This window comes from Maylandia zebra, linkage group LG10 (assembly GCF_041146795.1).
Source record: "Maylandia zebra isolate NMK-2024a linkage group LG10, Mzebra_GT3a, whole genome shotgun sequence".
Classification (NCBI taxonomy): domain Eukaryota; kingdom Metazoa; phylum Chordata; class Actinopteri; order Cichliformes; family Cichlidae; genus Maylandia; species Maylandia zebra.
The window spans coordinates 4,544,656-4,561,907 of record NC_135176.1 but is presented as its reverse complement, the minus strand read 5'-3'; the positions used below and the strand labels follow the sequence as shown (position 1 = coordinate 4,561,907).

General features: G+C 38.5%; 1 protein-coding gene across 1 annotated transcript in view; it reads left to right on the top strand.

The window, feature by feature from the left end:
• esama (endothelial cell adhesion molecule a) overlaps positions 1-16,821 on the top strand; it is a 54,063-nt gene extending 37,242 nt beyond the window's left edge. Inside the window, exons 2-7 of the mRNA XM_004567439.4 lie at positions 7,641-7,792; positions 10,234-10,426; positions 10,531-10,686; positions 10,873-10,995; positions 11,872-12,007; positions 12,483-16,821. Of these exons, the coding sequence (XP_004567496.1) occupies positions 7,641-7,792; positions 10,234-10,426; positions 10,531-10,686; positions 10,873-10,995; positions 11,872-12,007; positions 12,483-13,020 (1,298 nt within the window). The 3' untranslated portion in view covers positions 13,021-16,821. The remainder of the gene's footprint in view (positions 1-7,640; positions 7,793-10,233; positions 10,427-10,530; positions 10,687-10,872; positions 10,996-11,871; positions 12,008-12,482) is intronic.
• Positions 16,822-17,252: the final 431 nt, after the last annotated feature.

The following is a 17,252-nucleotide window of genomic DNA, read 5'->3' as shown; positions in this document are numbered from 1 at the left end:
AGTGTCAGGATTACAATTAGGTTTTGGTTTAGGGTTAGGCATTCATTTTTGATGGCTAGGGTGAGCGGCTAAGGAAAGTACTATGTCAATCAGATGTCCCCACAAGAATTTGAATGTGTGTATGTGTGTGTGTGTATGTGTGTGTGTGTGTGTTAAAACTTGGACTTCTATTTTTATGAGGACTCGATGGGCTGTGGAGTGAGAATCAGAAAAAAAGTTCTGGATTATTTCTGCATATGTGTGGAGATTACAGCAAAATGATAGTTTGGGAAAGAGAGAACATTTTTGCTATGAATAACCTTAGACTTTGATGGATTTTTTCAGATGTTTTGAGGATACTGGACATCTTCACCTTGATTAAAAAAAAACTCTCAGCTTGAAGTTAGTTTTCAGTTTCTTCCTTAAATTTCCTCTTAATTTATGTTAAAAGATTAAATAAGATGCTTGGACAGTGCCACTGTTTCTGTCTTTCTTCTCATCTCATCTCTAATCAATTATTCATGGTGCTTTTGTTCTTTTTGTCCGTAAATGTGCTGTTAATGTTGCACAGACTGTGGATCTCAGTGGAACTAGCCAGACTATATTTGTGGACGGTGGAAAAAAACACATCTTTCTGTCTAGCTAAGCATACTGTACCACATCTTCAGAGCTAAAACTGAAGCAGTATCTGTAATTACCGTGGTATGATGTCAAAGCATTATTTCAAGTTTAAAAGCACTGGGAATACTGATACAATAGTTGTCTACTGGTTTGTTGCAAGCCTTGTGAATTAGTGAGTTATTGCTGTCTTCTATAGCATTTCTTCATGGCCAGGTACAGTGCACACTGCCCAGTTCTGCTTTTTTGATTTTCTTTTCTTAAAGGACCCAAAAAATCTGCAACTATCAAATATTAATACACTGGATAAGCCAAAAGTCTTGTAGTAGACGTTAGTGGTATTGTTATGTGTCAAGTGTGAACAGCAACAACTTATGGTCAAAGCATCAGGACATTTTCTGATGCAGGTATCCAAAACAACCTACAGGCCAGTATTTAGACATCTGTTAAACAACAGGTACTAAGATGAACTTGGGGACTTTTTCAAATGTGAATGCAGCAATTCTGCAGGTAATTGTCCGCTGGGGTTTTTTTTTTTGTTGTTGTTTTTTTGTTTTGGTTTTATTCATTTTATCGGGCAAGGCAAACATGAAGGATTTTCACAGGATGACCTTTGGTCATCAGGACCCAGACCATCTGGTTCTGTTGATCTTTAAGAGTTTTCCTCCTACTTTATAGATACAGGAACCACCAATCCAGCCTCAGATCTACAGAAAGTGGTCCAAGCCTTATCAGGGGAGGTTTATCTCCATGAGAAAGAGCACGTCATTGCATCTCCACCCATCCTCCAGAGACAGGGTTCAGTGGCAGTGGTGCTCCATGGAGACATCATTGCCACACTGTCATCTTCATCCAAGATCATGTGCTCTTTCTTCTTATTCTCAAATCTCTTAAATTAGCTATTTCTCCAAGTTAGACATTAAGAGATGTATTTGATGGTAATATTGCAACAGAGACATCACTTATGTTTGACACCATATCTTTTTTATTCTGTAGCTCACTTGCTTTAACATTTTAACCAAAGCAGCTGATAAGATGCTGACAGGAAGCAAACGACCCGCTCCACCCATCTTTTCAGCATGAAATACGTTAGTTAAGGTCATCCTCATCAAAGCATGGTTTCCGCTTTATCTACACTGAGGTCTGCTGAAGTAAACAGGGATCAGTCCGAAGGGTTTCCTGTAATTATCCAATTAGCACACACAGGAACTTGAGCATAGCACAGTATTTTCATCAAAGCAACAACTCTGGCTCTGAGATTACATTGTAATCTAAATTAGTGACTCCTGTTCTGCTTTTGAGTTTTCAAAAGTAGAATGGGAGGCCTCTCAGCTCCCAGTTTGGATTGTAGAACACTTTGGTATACAGAGTTCATGGTTCACTCAACAAAGCAAAGGGTCATCAGCAGAGATGGGCAGTAACGCGGTACTGTAATCCGATTACTTTTTTCAAGTAACGACTAAAGTAAGGGATTACTATTGCAAAAAAGGTCTCATGACAATGACGTAAGCGAGTGCGACGTTCGTGGCAACTCCTGTGTGCAGATCAACAATGGATAATATAACGGGTGCGGCAGAGAGTATGAGCGTGCAGCGTTTAAAGCGTGGAAGTACTGACCTTACTTTGAGTTTGATTCCGTAAAAAGTGACAAAAAATATTAGCGTACGCTGTTCCCTGCGTGGGAGGAAAACTTCGCTTTACAGCGAAAAAACCCCTAAACTTCCGAGCAAGCACCGAGTGCGCTACCACGGAATGGGAAATTCACAGACAAACTCGCGGATTCTTCCACTGACCGCTGCAGCTCACCTGTACCAGGGCAAGCATCTGCCTGCTATACAGGTGAAAATAGAGCAACAGGACCGCTGAGTCTTTTATTTATTTATTTATTTTTTGCTGTGGTTCACTTGCATTTATTTGAAAGACTGCGTGTGAACACAAAAAAATTTTTCTTTTATGTGCTCGAATGTGCAGAAAATAGGTTTAAATGTTAAACAAATTTCTTCTAGTCAGAATGTTGCATATAATTTAATTTTTGCTTGATGCATAAAGTTAAAAGATTAAAACTAATAAAACAAGCTTTAAAAAGAGACTTTTCCATTTGATTACATTTTGTATGATGGATTCTGAAGAAAAAGTAGAATTGGGCTGAAAGATCTATTTCTTTATCACCTCTTCAGGTTGTAAATCGTGTTTTTAAAAAGTAACTAAATAACTAAGTAATTAATTACTTTTGAAAATAAGTAATCAGTAAAGTAACGGGATTGCTTTTGGGGGGAAGTAATCAGTAACTAATTTTTTCAAGTAACTTGACCTACACTGGGTCCCTGTTTTCTGGCCATGTGGTTACCTGCTCACCCACTGAGCTAAACTGGCACCCAGTAGCTTCACTTTCATTTCATCTGTCCAAGGGACATTTTTCTGGAAGTCTCATTGTTTGCAGACCTTCTCCCATGTTCTTCTTAGAGAAGAGTCTCTCCCCTAACTAGCAACTCTAACAACCCAGACGTTCTAGTTTTGTCTTCTTCTTGTTATTCTGAAATTAGGTTTCTGTAGTGGTATCAAGAATGGTTGGAAGGACATTTTGCACAGTTCACTATTCTTGATAGTTTTTACCCTTTCAGTGTGGTTATCACCAGCTTTGCAAGTACTACAGAACTATAGCACTTATTACACTGGGGGACAACAGTGTAACTCCCACTTTTTTTCCAATTCAAATCTACCCTGTAATTAAGTCTGTCAACTCCATATCCAGCTTCCAAAGTGGTATTTCTACATATAGTGAAGAAACTGTTACTTTGAAAGAGAGAGATGAATAAAAGCTTCTCCAGCTAACCATAAAACACCTTGTTATATCAGACTTAGTGAAATAGCCCTATTAGATCCAGCGAGACCTATCCAGTCCTCATTACGCCCTTCAGTGAACTCGCTCCCATCTGCCCTGCCATCAGTCACCAAGGAATATTTAAAAGTAATTGTCATGAAGCGAGCAGAATAGATTTCAGACCTGCCACAGAGGGAAAGATTATGCCTCACTGACCACTTTAAGAGTAAATCTCAGTGGCCTTGTTCATTTCTCTATTTTTTCTGCCAAGTTTTTTTTTCTATACATGTTTCATCTTTTTTTTCAATGTAGTATGCTCTCATTGGAATCAGGAAGGATTTCTGTCAGAAAATCTTCTTAAAGCAGCACTTGGCAAGATTTTGATGGGGAAAAAATGCCCATGTGATCAGACTAAATCATGAAGCGCAGCTCATCCACACTAATGAGGAGCTGAAAATTTGGCCTGTTTTCCCCCACTGAAATGTTTGTGTCTGGGTCATCCCTGTTGGGAAGTCTTGTATTCCAGAGTCTTACCGCAAAGATTTGAAAGGATTCCGGCTAGGTGTTTTCCCAAACTTCTTGGCTTAAAAAGTGAACTTATCCATTGCTGGAGTTTCTAATTTGTGTCAAATAGAACAATTTCTGCATGGGCACACTATTCTCTGATCTAGTTTTACATCTATTCTAAATATAAACATTTCAAGATCTCTTGTTGCTGTTTTAGCTTTAGTAAAATCTTCTTCATCCCAGAGAGTCTCCGTTTCTCTTCCTTCCCTTCATCCAATCTGTGAGACATGCAGCAGCCTCTCATTGGGCTCCCTTTAAGCTTATAGCAATCATCAGAGAGCCACTCCACAGTGACTCATTGCATTTATATTTAAGCCTATTTCTGTCATCTCTACATGTCCACTGATCCAACCATCCATCAGTCAGCACCTCTACAAACAACAGGCCTATCTCACTGCTGCACCAAATCTTCTTATGGCCTAAAGAGCCATTGACACAATGGATCTCTGCTTCTCCTTGTTTTCTCCTTTCACCGTTTTTAGCAACATTTATTCTTACGCTAACCTTCCACATCTTCCCTTATTTAGTCTATCTTATGGCTTCACTAGTGTGATTCTTTGTTAGAAGCAATGTTCCCAAAGGAGCATAGCCCACACATTCTCTCATCACTGTCACTTATCTACTCCATCTCCACAGTGACTGAGAAACTGATACCTACACCTCCTCTCTATAGAGATCTCTTTACATGGTGCATTGTTGCCATTCACGTTTCACCTGTATAATTTAGAGCTGGAGAAGCAATAAAGCACAAGAGATGTTCATTAGTCCAACAAGTCCAAATCCAACAAGATATTTTGCCAAATCTGTGATGCTTTAAATTGAGCTTTAAATGCTATAAATTTAGAATAATTCAGCTTATAATGGGTTTCAACTGTGTAAATTTCTATAGCTTTTGGCCACAGGGGGGCGCTCCTTGCTCAGTGCCAGAGACTGTCTGTTGAAAATAGAAAAGCTAAATACTGTAATGAAATAAGCAACTCTGTGTCCACTACAGAAACAAACCTGGTTGGCTTTATTTTGTTTTTATCATCAGCAGTCTAGTTGCATTAAAAGTCTGTTTTTCCGTTCTCAAATATTTTTTTGAGAAACAATTCAAAATTCAAATGAATTTTCTGAGAATTCATTTGATTGTGCAGTTGCAATAATGGCAGTTATTGATTAACAGTAGTTCTAATTAAACATTTGACATCCACAACATCATAGTGCTGTTTTTTAATATTATCTGTTTGTTAGTTTTGTGTTTCTGTTGCTCCAGAGTAGCCATAATGCAGTTAATTGACCTTAAAAAAGCCCAGATATTCAGTACATCATTGCACAATGCTGTATAAAAAACCTACAATCAATATTTTTTTCTGATTAAAACTATTTCAATTGTTAGGATTTTAATAACTACAAGTCACGTGCCTTGACCTCCACCCCTCTGCTTTGAATATTTAGCCACCACAGAAATAGTGAGTTGTTTCAGGTAATAGTTTGCTTGGGAAGCCTCTTGTTGATTGGACTTGATTACATCACTTCCTTTACATGTAAATAGTTTTGTTGCGGTAACAACTGTGGCATCTAAATAATGGTACTAATTAGCAGGAAGGTACTGCTGTGCAGTGAAGAAAGCTAATCCATAATGCATGACTTTTATTCGTGTATAAACAGCTTGTTTCAAATGTCTTTTTGAAACTATAATGTGGGGTATGAAGAATGTTTGTCCTGTCAATTTTTATAATGTGCCTACGCCTTTCAAATTTCAACATAAACAACTGCTGATGTGATTTGTTGCTATATAAATGAAACTGAATTGAATTGAACATGCCATGGTTCTAATCAATACACACAAACATACAGTGCACTTTAGACTTGGCAGCCATGTTCCAGGTGCTCGTGTCCTCGTGACAATTCACAACAGCCTCATGGCAATTTATATTATAAGGTAAAGCCCCTACAATCACTCTGTGCCCTGTGAGCAAGCACTTGGTGACAGTGGGAAGGAAAATCTCCTTTTTACCAGGAAAGACCTCGGATACAACCAGGCTCATGGAGGGACAGCCATCCATTGAGATAAGTCATGGGCAAGGGGAAAGAGAAGAGAAGAGAGTTCCCAGTTATTAAATACAATAGTGTTGTATAAACACACAGAGAGTGGAAAGAGATGTGTGAAGAAGAAACGTAAAGCGCCCTCAGCAGCCTAACCTTTGCAGCATAAATAAGGGAAGGTTCAGACTCAGCTGATACAGTCCTAACTAAAAGCTTTATCAAAAAGGAAGGTTTTAAGTGTATTTCAAAATTAGAGTGCACATATGCTCTTCATCTAAACTGGGAGCTAGTTCCACAGGAGAGCGGCCTGATAGCCAATGAAGAGCAGCTAATATGGGAAAAGTCCACTTAGTACTCTTGATTCAAACCACTCCAGTACAATTCCTTTAATACTAACAGTGTGTTTAAATCGCTTTAGTAAAATACTGTGGTCAACAGTATCAAATGGACAAGCACTTGTCCATTTGATACTTTTTGACCACTGTCAAAAAGTCATGCTCCAGTGTGTGTGTGTGTGTGTGTGTGTGTGTGTGTGTGTGTGTGTGTGTGTGTGTTAATTTATATTGGGTTCACATACTTTCTGCATTTCTCTGTTATGGGTCCCTGAGAAAAAAAGGTGAGATATGTGGTTTCTGTTGACTAATTCCATGATTCAAACCACCCTCATTTTGTAGGAGAGACTGACATTCCCCTGAGAAAACCTTTGAATACAGTAAACACAAATTATGCACAGTTGGTGACTGGGGTTTATAGCCTCTACTTAAATGAACACTTTAACTAATAAAAACGTGTCACATATAAATATGTAAGCGAAAACCTTGTTTTTTTCTGATTTGGTCGTGTGTGCTGCAGATGTGTTTTGGCTCTCTGCTGCCTCTCTGTGGTCTTAAATAAACATTACATTTCACTGTGATAGTGCTCTCTCTATTCAGCTTGATTTCATTATCACTATTGCGTTAAATCCAAATAACGCACAAGTTCATCTGTGATAACATCTGTGGTAATGTAACATTATAAACTGTGTAAGAAGAGCCGCATGCATATAAAATCATGGATACGGTTTTAATAATGTCCTTGAAGCAAACTTTTTTCTTCAATGGCAATTATTAAAAAGAAGCTAAGCAGATCCTCATTAATCTTATAATATCATTCTGCTTATAACCTTTTTATTATAAAAAATATGACATCAAACATGAAACAGGCATGAGAAACAAAGAACAATCCAAACAGGTTTCCTGCTGCACCTTCAACTGTACAGGTAATGTATTCAGAGTCAGAATTCAATTCAATTGAATCACAACATTAAGGCAGTTTATACTGTAGGATAAACCCTGCGGTATTACATAGAACATTCTAGCAACTGGAGCAAGCACTTGGTGACAGTGGGAAGAAAAAAACCTCTTTTAATAGGAAGAAGCCTCTGCTCTGGGAGCGACGGCTTCTTCTTCTACCACGTCTGGTTGGCTGTGAGGGGGGCAGACAAAAGACACACTGTCTGAGAGACAGAGATTAACAATAGAAATTAATATAGAGATTACAATTATTGATTACATGTACAGTGGTGTATAAAAGTAATAAAAAACTGTGATTTTTACAGTGTGTTTTTTCCCTTTCTTCCTTCATCCAGGCATATGGGCCAACTTTTTAATACCCCTGAAAAATGGAGAAGTGATCGAGGGTCAGTATGTGGAGCTGCAGGCCCGGTACACTGGCGGCAACCCAAATTCCAAGAGTATCGCCTGGAACTTTTTGATGCCTAACACCAGCCAGATGAAGATGGTAAGGAAACAATTACACTTAAGTCTAATATATATCAAGCCAAGACAAGAAAAGACTTAAAGGTTTCTAATACTACTGTGCTGTGCAGATAGATGATCCAAAAAGAGGATCACAATCAAATAGATTTAGGGGAAGAAAGAGAACTCAGGAAGGGAAAGGATACAGGTTTTTTTTTTTATTATTTCCCTTAGTGTCTCACCTTACTTTACTCTTTACAGGAAGAAACATTCATTAAATGTAAAAACATTTTCACTGATAAAAGAACAAAACTTAACTGCAATCTATTCAGAGTCGTATGTGTTTAGACAAGATAAAGTGAGCAATTCCCCTCTGACAAATTGTTCAATTCTATTGTATTTTATTTATACAGCACCAAATCACAACAACAGTCACCTCAAGTCACTTTATAGTGTAAGGTAGATCGTACAATAATAGAGAGAAAAACCCAACAATCATATGACCCCCTATGAGCAAGCACTTTGGCAACAGTGGGAAGTAAAAACTCAGTTTTAACAGGAAGAAACCTGCGGCAGGACCAGGCTCAGGGAGGGGCGGGGCCATCTGCTGCGACCAGTTGGGGTGAGAGAAGGAAAACAGGATAAGACATGCTGTGGAAGTGAGACAGAGGTTAATAACTAGAAATAATATTGAGCGAGAAAGGTGACTGAAGAAGAAATACTCAGTGCATCATGGGAATCCTCCAGCAGCCTCAGCATAACTCAGGGTCACCTGATCACGCCCTAACTGTACTACTTTAGCAAGAAGGAAACTCTGAATCCTAATTTTAAAAGTAGAGATAGTGTCTGTCTCCCCAATCCAAATCTGGTTCCACAGAAGCGGGGCCTGAAAACTGAAGGCTCTTCCTCCCATTCTACTTTTAAATGAACTAGGAACAACAAGTAAGCCTACAGTCTGAGAGCAAAGTGCTCTAATGGGGTGGTATGGTACTAATTATGTAAGTAACTAAAATTTGACAAAGTGATATTTTTTCCAAACTGCTAATATATGTTTCCTATGCATAATATAATAATAGTAATATGGAGAAAATAATTGACAAGAACCTATTGTGCCTTTTCCAGCTCTTGGTTTTGTTTTTGAATGCTATTAGAGTTGCTTGGCATCATTTGTAGTTGAAAGTAATCATAAATACCAATGCATGAGTTCTTGGTGCAGCCCCTCAGTTCATCTTCTCTCTTAAACAGACAGTTTTTGCTCCTCACCGTTCTTACCTTTAAGGTAACAGGCGATGATGCTTTTAGATCACTGTGGAGTGATTTTGGCCCACTCTTCTTTGCAGAATGCTTTAATTCTTTCACATTGGAGGGCTTTTGAGAATAAACGGTCTGTTTAAGGTCTTGCCAAAGCATCTCAATCAGATTTAAGTTTTTTTCTTTTGCTGCTATGTTCTGGATCACTTTCCTGGTGCATAACTCAAATGTAATTGAACTTCAGAATACAAGCTGATGGCAGGAGATTTTCCTTCAGGATTCTCTGGTATAAAGCAGAATTCAAGGTTCCATCAGTTACAGCAAGTGATCAAGGTCCAGACCATCAGGTGACTAGATTACTCAAAGAAAACAGATTTTAATCTAAGAACATCTTTACTTTTTACTGTAAATGATGCAGCTGCCTTGAACCGTTCTATTTATACTGTATTTCAGCCCCTTCCACTGCAGAGATACATATGCTGGAACTAGGTTTTATATCAGGCTTCTTTTGTTGTGTTTTGTTTTTTATTGTACAAGAGCCATATTCGTTAGAATGTAGTATTTATCTAACAATACAGAGCTGCATAATTTGTGTTAATTAAATTGCAGAGAATGAGAGCTGAAAATTTATAGATCAGGTTCAAGAACATTAATATTACTGTTTAATTTGGCCTTATAGGTGGAAATGTGAAGGTTAGATTTAATTTTATTCACAACTGAACATAGAAAACATGTCCAATGTTTAAACTGAGAACGTACCTTTTTAAAGTGTGGGCTGTGAGTCCGCCGTGCACTGTTTACCTCACCTGCCGATATGCGTCATGTGTAGTTGCTTTGGAGGAGGCTGTAAAACTTTGTGTAGAGTCCAGTAAAGGTTGATGAGTCAGTGAAGCTAACTTCTGTCCAATGTCAGTGATACTAAGGTGAGTTGTTGAAGATGTCCTGAACTTTCCTCTGTAAGCACTGCTGATTTTACCAGTGTTAGTGAAACTTTCTTTTCTTTAAAGTCTTGCACTTGGACATTTAGCAAATAAATCTCTGGAAATGTTTTGGATAAATACAAAGTCCATTACATCCCTGACCTGGATGTCAGTGACACAGGTCAGTGATATCTGTTATGCACAACTACTTCTTCGTGTGCTTTCTTTTATGTATTAAAAGACCCCAAAAAAAACCCTTTTTTTAATCTTCTTTTTGTTTCATGTGACGCTTGCTTTCTGTCCTTCTGTCCAGATCATCTCCTACACCGACAACGAGGTGAAGGTGTTTGACGGACAGTTTAAGGGCCGTGTCGGTTTCCTACATCAGATGCCATCATCAGATGTGTCGTTCTACATCAACAACACCCGGGAGTCCGATTCAGGAAGCTACATCTTTCAGATTGTTAATGATGGTATTACTGAAACGGTTACCCTGGATGTGAAAGGTAAGGGAAATTCACCCGTTGCACAGCTGTACTTCTCAGATTCACTGTGAAACAGTAAAACAGAAAGTCTTGTAATAAAACATTACATAATCCTCTCCCCTCAGTCCCTCCTTCTGTTCCGAAGTGCTCTATGACAGGGAAGCCAGAGGTAAAAGGAAATGTTACTCTGATCTGCATGTCCAGCTCTGGGAAACCTATTCCTTTGTACAAGTGGAAGAAAACCAGCCCCACCTCTGAGGTCTTCTTCTCACCCATGCTCAGTGAGTGCACAGCGAAAAAACAAAGAGTCATTGTTTGCTATAAATGTGAATTATTGATAGAAAAAGCAGCCTGCACACCGTCTTTTGGGATTGTCACTTAGCACATCTTTGAGAACTGTTATACATGTGAAATAATGTGTCTTCATGTGTGTTTGACTGTCTTTTCCATGTAAACTGCTGTGTTAGATGAGAAGACTGGCACTCTGAAGCTGAACAACCTGAGCAGCAACATGTCGGGGAAATACGTGTGCACAGCCAGCAACACGGTGGCAGAAAAGAGCTGCGCAATCGACCTGCACATTACCAACTGTACGCAGCAAGTGTAACCCTGGTTATGGTTTATTAATAAAAATAAGTGATGAAAAATAGTTATGGACCACACATTCAGATACACTATTATCAAGCATGAACAGCGAGCATCGATGTAATTAATTATTTCTGTTGGACACGATCATATCCTACTAATTTCTTATGACTGCTGACACGTCATAAGAAAACTAAATGAATATGCAGCGAACTTTCTTACATATATATTAAAATATTACAAATATACAATAATTTAGCAAAAGTATCATTATAAACCCCTATCACTCATGACTTACACAGATTCAAAGTAAAAAACAAACCCTGTTTGCCAGACATGTTTAAAGTTGCTAGCATAGGGCTGTGACATTTTACATTGTAACCATTAGCTTAGCTGACTTTTCTATTCAGCAGCTAAGAAAATTATACTTTTGTCAAAGTTGGCTGAATTTGTCTTACTTTAACATGAGTCTGGACAGTCAACCATGCCCAACACAACCTAGCGTCCTGGGAATATATAATGTTGCAGAAGCCTGAAAACAATGGACAGCGGTAAATTAGTGATCAACATCGCAGCATTATTGTAGTGTCTTTACATTACAATATAAAGCGCCTTGAGGCAACAGCTGTTGTGATTTGTCCCTATATAAATGAAACTGAATTGTAGCTTAAAACTGATTTGCTAGGCCACAGCACAACTGGTCACCTGATTAGTCCATGTCTATGTCAAACAGAAAGGACATCTTTACATGACTCGAATATAAAACATTAATCTGCTTTTCTAGTCAGTGCTGTACAAGTACTATTGATTCTACACGAAATGAGGTAATAAAAGTGTTTTTAAATTCTTTGAGATAGTAATTGTATGTTCTTTAATTCCAGCCAATAAAGTGGGGGTGATTGTTGGTGCCACAGTTGGCTCAGTGGCTGGCTTCATCTTCCTCCTTTTTGTGTGCCTCGCTTTTGTCTTCGTGATAAGGAGAAGAAACAACGAGGATGACTTGGCCAATGAAATCAAGTGAGTCAGTGTGGCTTAAATGCAAGCAGAATTTTATCATTTAAAATTCGTAACAGCATCTCAGCTGGCCAGCAGATCTGAACCAGGACCCTTTTGCCACAGTGCTAAACAGTGTCAGTTCAGGCAAGTCATAAGTGGCAGCGTTGGTAGATGAAGTTCTTGTTGCTGCTGCTTTGAATCAAATTCATTTTAGTCCTTTGCAGATGACCCAGGTTTTACTTTTGACATGTACCAATTGCACAGGAATGCACATTTTGATCTTGCACATTTCTCAAACTAAAGTGATTCTATCACACCTGTTTAAGAAGCCTGTTTTTCAGATTGAATTTTCATATCCTGTGATAGCAGAAACAAATTACCATAGTTTCAAGATTTAATGAAGTACTCCATTTCAGTGTTACTGTGAACTAATTATGCATTTCTAAAAGTAATCTACACGCCACAAATAAGTAATCCTGCACCTCGATGTCTACAGGGAGGATGCTCAGGCTCCCAAGCGTGTGTCATGGGCTAAGAGCGGCATGGGTTCTGACATCATCTCCAAGAATGGCACCCTGTCCTCCATCGCCTCCAGCCCACACCACAAAGAGTCCTCCCATCACCACAACAACCACCACCACCACCTGCAGCAGTATCCACAGCGCCCCCCCTCAGACACTGCATCCATCATCACCGCCACAGGCAGCAATGCCGGCTATAGACCGTCCCGCCACCAAGGGGCCTCCACTCCCACCCATTACAGCTACAACAACAACACCACCCTGCCACGTGAACAGCCATTGTCCCCCGAGGCCGGCAGCAATGGCGGTTCCATGCCCAGACCCGAGCGCTACACCCAGTTGCCTCAGGCACAGGCGCTGCCGCAAACGTACAACCAGCCTCGGCTGCAGCTCCAGACCGCTCCCTCCCCGCCACCACTACCCACCTCCACCATCATGGCCTCCAACATCACCCGAATGGGAGGCGTGCCCATTATGGTTCCTGCACAGAACCAGGCCGGATCTCTAGTCTAGCATGAGCTAAGGGAATACTCTCACAAAGGATCAATTGCTGATTTTTCAAAGGGACTTTAATATTTAGCAAAGAATTCAAAATGAAAGGTCATTTACTGATGCCAACAAGCTCTCAGACACACTGTTTACTTCCTTTAAGAATACTTACTTATAGTTCTTTTGTACTCTGTATGCACTGTACACATTTGAAACTATGTATAGATATGATTTTCATACATTTGTCCAGTATCATCTTTTCTACTTTATGGATTTTAATGTTTTCATTTTTCATATTTAGATTTTTAAATGTAATTTCTTCCAAACTGTTTTCCTCCTGCCATTTACTAACCGCAGCTGGAACGCTGTGTGTGCTAATCTCACGGACAGAAAAAAAAGAGCACCAGCATGCTACACTTTATCCATTGTCTTTATTTAGAGAAACTACCTGAAGGACTCATAGGTCATTACTGTTTAAGAAGGAGAATGTTGCTCATAAACACTGGGTTTAATCTATGTATTATTAACTCTATTTCAGCACCAGACATCAAAAGACAACATAATGTGTTGTGTGATAAAGTTTGCCCTTGCAAAGTATCCTAATCCTTTTTCTTGGCTTTGCTTCTGTTGGGTTTTCAACTTGCTTTCAAAATGCTTTTAAACTCACTTCTTTAAATACAGATGAGCAAAAGCTTCTGATAATACTGAGCTGTTTAGGACTGCAGAACAGTAAATTTGCTTATATTCTTGACTAGTACTAATAACCAGTGTTGGGGAAGTTACTTTGAAAAGGTAATTAATTATAGTTACTAGTTACTTCTTCAAAAAAGTAACTGTTAGTAACTGAGTTACAATATTCTAAAAGTAATTAATTACTTTAAAAGTAACTATTGCGTTACTTTATAAAAATGTTTAACCCTCTGGGGTCCAGGGTATAATTGGCCATTTTAACCACTTCTGATTTGACCTCTACATTTCACCTTTAAAAACTGTTTACTTGTTATCATTCTTTTCAGCACAACCTCACGTGTCTGAATTTCCAGTTATGTTTTCATTTTGACATACTGTATTAACACAATTGATCTAAAATCAGACAAAAAACATAAAATCAGAGTAGAAAAAGTTATATTTTTTACTGTAACAACAACAAACATGTTTAATGAATTATATTTCATAACTTTAAATGCAAATATAAATTGTCAATTTTAAAATCCTATGCACAAGTTTTGCAAACAACAACGTTATTTGCATCCATTTACCTTTTACCTTGATTTTTTAAATAACCATTTCAAACGATTTACAGAACAATCAGTTGTTCTGCATTCAATAAGATGCAACACAAATTATTTGTGCCACTCCAAAAACACAATTTCTGTCCACTATAAAGGAGAACATCACAGCCTGATACCTGCAGGTCTGACAGCAGCAGGTGTATCACTCCTGTTTCTACCTGGAGACAGCAGTCGCCTCATTGTTCTGACACACAACACAAAACTATCCACAACACTACACACTAACTACACACTCCAAACACGCTAAACGTCACAAAACTCTCTCTCTCTCTCTCTTTTTTGTTAGACAGTGATCATGATTACCGTCCGCGGGAGCGCGCGCAGCTACTTAACGCTGTAGCGTCCACATTACTTACAGCTACTTCCATGCAACTGATATAAGATGCAGTAAGCTGAACACAGCTTCAATCGTCTGTTTGTTGAAAAATAGTAACGGAGCGCATTTTCTTGTTAGTAACTGTAACGGCGTTGTAACGATAGGAATAGTAATTAGTTAGATTACTCATTACTGAAAAAAGTAATGCCGTTATTCCCATCACTGCTAATAGCTAATAACTAATAATTTAAAGTTGCCTGCAGCATTCAAATTGTAAATATGTGAATTTTGGGGGGTAATTGGTAGCACGTTGTTGAGTGCAGCCTTTATGGACAACAGAAACAGGGGACGTGTTTGCCTTTATTACCACTTTGTGTTGGCATTCTTTTGTAACTTAGTCATCATCTGCGTCATCAGCATAAATTCATTACATACATTCATTATTTGGACCTGTTCTTCTAGACTGGCGCAAAGAGCTTATAGCATTAGAGAAAGACACCCGGTGATCACACAGTCCCGCACAGTGAGGATAAAGCTCTCGCTTTTAACAAGAGGGAGTAGGAGCCACCTTCTTTGACCAGTAGTGGATCAAGAAACTGAAAAAATATACAACCGGCCATCTGCCACAACCCAACCAGTCGCGGTAGATTGCCGCCCTTCCCTGAGCCTGGTTCTGCTGGAGGATTATTCCTGTTAAAAGGGAGTTTTTCCTTCCCACTGTTGCCAAAGCGGGTCATATTACTGTTGGGCAACTAACAATAATATGACTTTCTTTGTATTATTTCTCCGTATTATTGTAGGGTCCACCTTACAATATAAAGCGCCTTGAGGCAACTGTGATTTGCTGTATAAATAAAATTGAATTGAACTGAAGATCAAAAAGAGGCCACCAAATATATCAGCTAGCAGCAGAGCACCACTATGCATCACATCAGGATTAGAACCATAAGGCAGGTCTCCTTTCAAAATGGTCCACCACACTTCAGTACTTATGTATTTAAACTCCTTGGAAAAAAATTGTGGATATACAGTTATGTAGCACAAATTTGACAAATTTCTATAGTTTCTTTACTTGAGTATATCAAGTATTCACATTCTACTTAGAAATATTTGGGGAAATGTTAACAAGCGTAAAGCGCACGAAAGTCTGTTAAGAAGCCTCGAGATGCATTGTTAGGTCAGCAAATTTGAGCCATTTTATCAAGTTTCATTTAAGCTGATGGAGTTTTTGGCTAAAAACCTAAAGACTCCATCAACATTATTGCAGGACCATCAGTCTTGCACTACAGATATTCCTGCAATCTCGACCTCTTTAGACTTTCTTTATGCACCTTGGAAGTTAACAAATGTGTTTCAGTTTGCTTCTAATCTGAAACAAATAAACTAGATTTGGTTCAGAAACTATTTTCCATTTCCAAAACGTGTGGACATATTTTGAATAAAAACTGCTGTGAGGGAGGCACTGTTTTGTAAAAATCACATTTGTAAGAATGTATCCAAATAGCTAAGGTCATTTTAATACACTGAATGATTCCAGAACTTCTTTTCATTAGTTAAGAACTAAAACTATTTATTATGTTTTTACACATTAGCGCTATTTGTAATGTCTGTTGTTACTGAATATGATTTCGATTTGGAAAAGAGAAGAAAGTGTGGTCATATTCTGCTGTAGTGTAATTACACTGGAGCATATGTTTGTTATTTAAGCTTTTGGTTAATGTGCACAGATATTTTTACAATTATTTACATGACATTCTGAGATGAAGGCTGATGAGGTTGAAGGAAAACATACTGTAAAAGCATCTCATGCAAACCACTTGAGAATATAAGCTCAAGACTAAAGTCAAGATTTCATGAGGGAAGTTGAAAGAAAAGAGGAAATCTGTTTGCTGTGCATTTAAGACTCTGTGTCCTTTAAAAGTGTACATTATGGACATTCAAATGTATTCAACGCAAGCCTTTATTTTTATATTGTACATGTATAAAAAGCACATTAAGAAAAGTGAAAGAAGTGCTCACTATCACACTGAGTTATAAACCAGTGTGGATTGTATAACTGCTGTGGACAAATTGGTGGCCAAACAAATATGCTTATTTATACAGACGGCCTAAACTGTAGACAATAATGTGCAGTGTGCACTTGTATCTTCCATATTTATGTTCATTGAAAATGCCTTGTATTATATTTTCAATTAAAATTTAAAAAGATCAGCTGTTTGTGAGTTTTGTTTTATTCTTGTTTTCCAAGTTTTACCAATTTTGTCTTCTTGGCAAGCTTGTAGAAGGAAGGAAGGATTGATGACTGAGCTTGAAAGGACACAGGGTTTTCCTTTGGCGTTTTTGTTAGAAAAAAGCTGACAAGGATCTGTCATTAAACAATCCAGCACCAAGAGAGGACCAGCCACTCCTTTAAGTAGCGGTTCAGGACAATGTCATCACAGGCGTGTGGAAGTGTGGAACCAACAGGCAGAAAATCTCCACTAAGTCCCGCTGCTGCACAAAAACAAGCACACACACGTAAACACACAAACCAGGATAGCAGAGGAATTGAGTAGATAGCTGAGGTGGAGAGATGGACAGGAAGTAGGAGGTCAGCATGGAGAGGACAGAGGGAACAGATGCAAAACTGATGAATAATCAGCAAATAC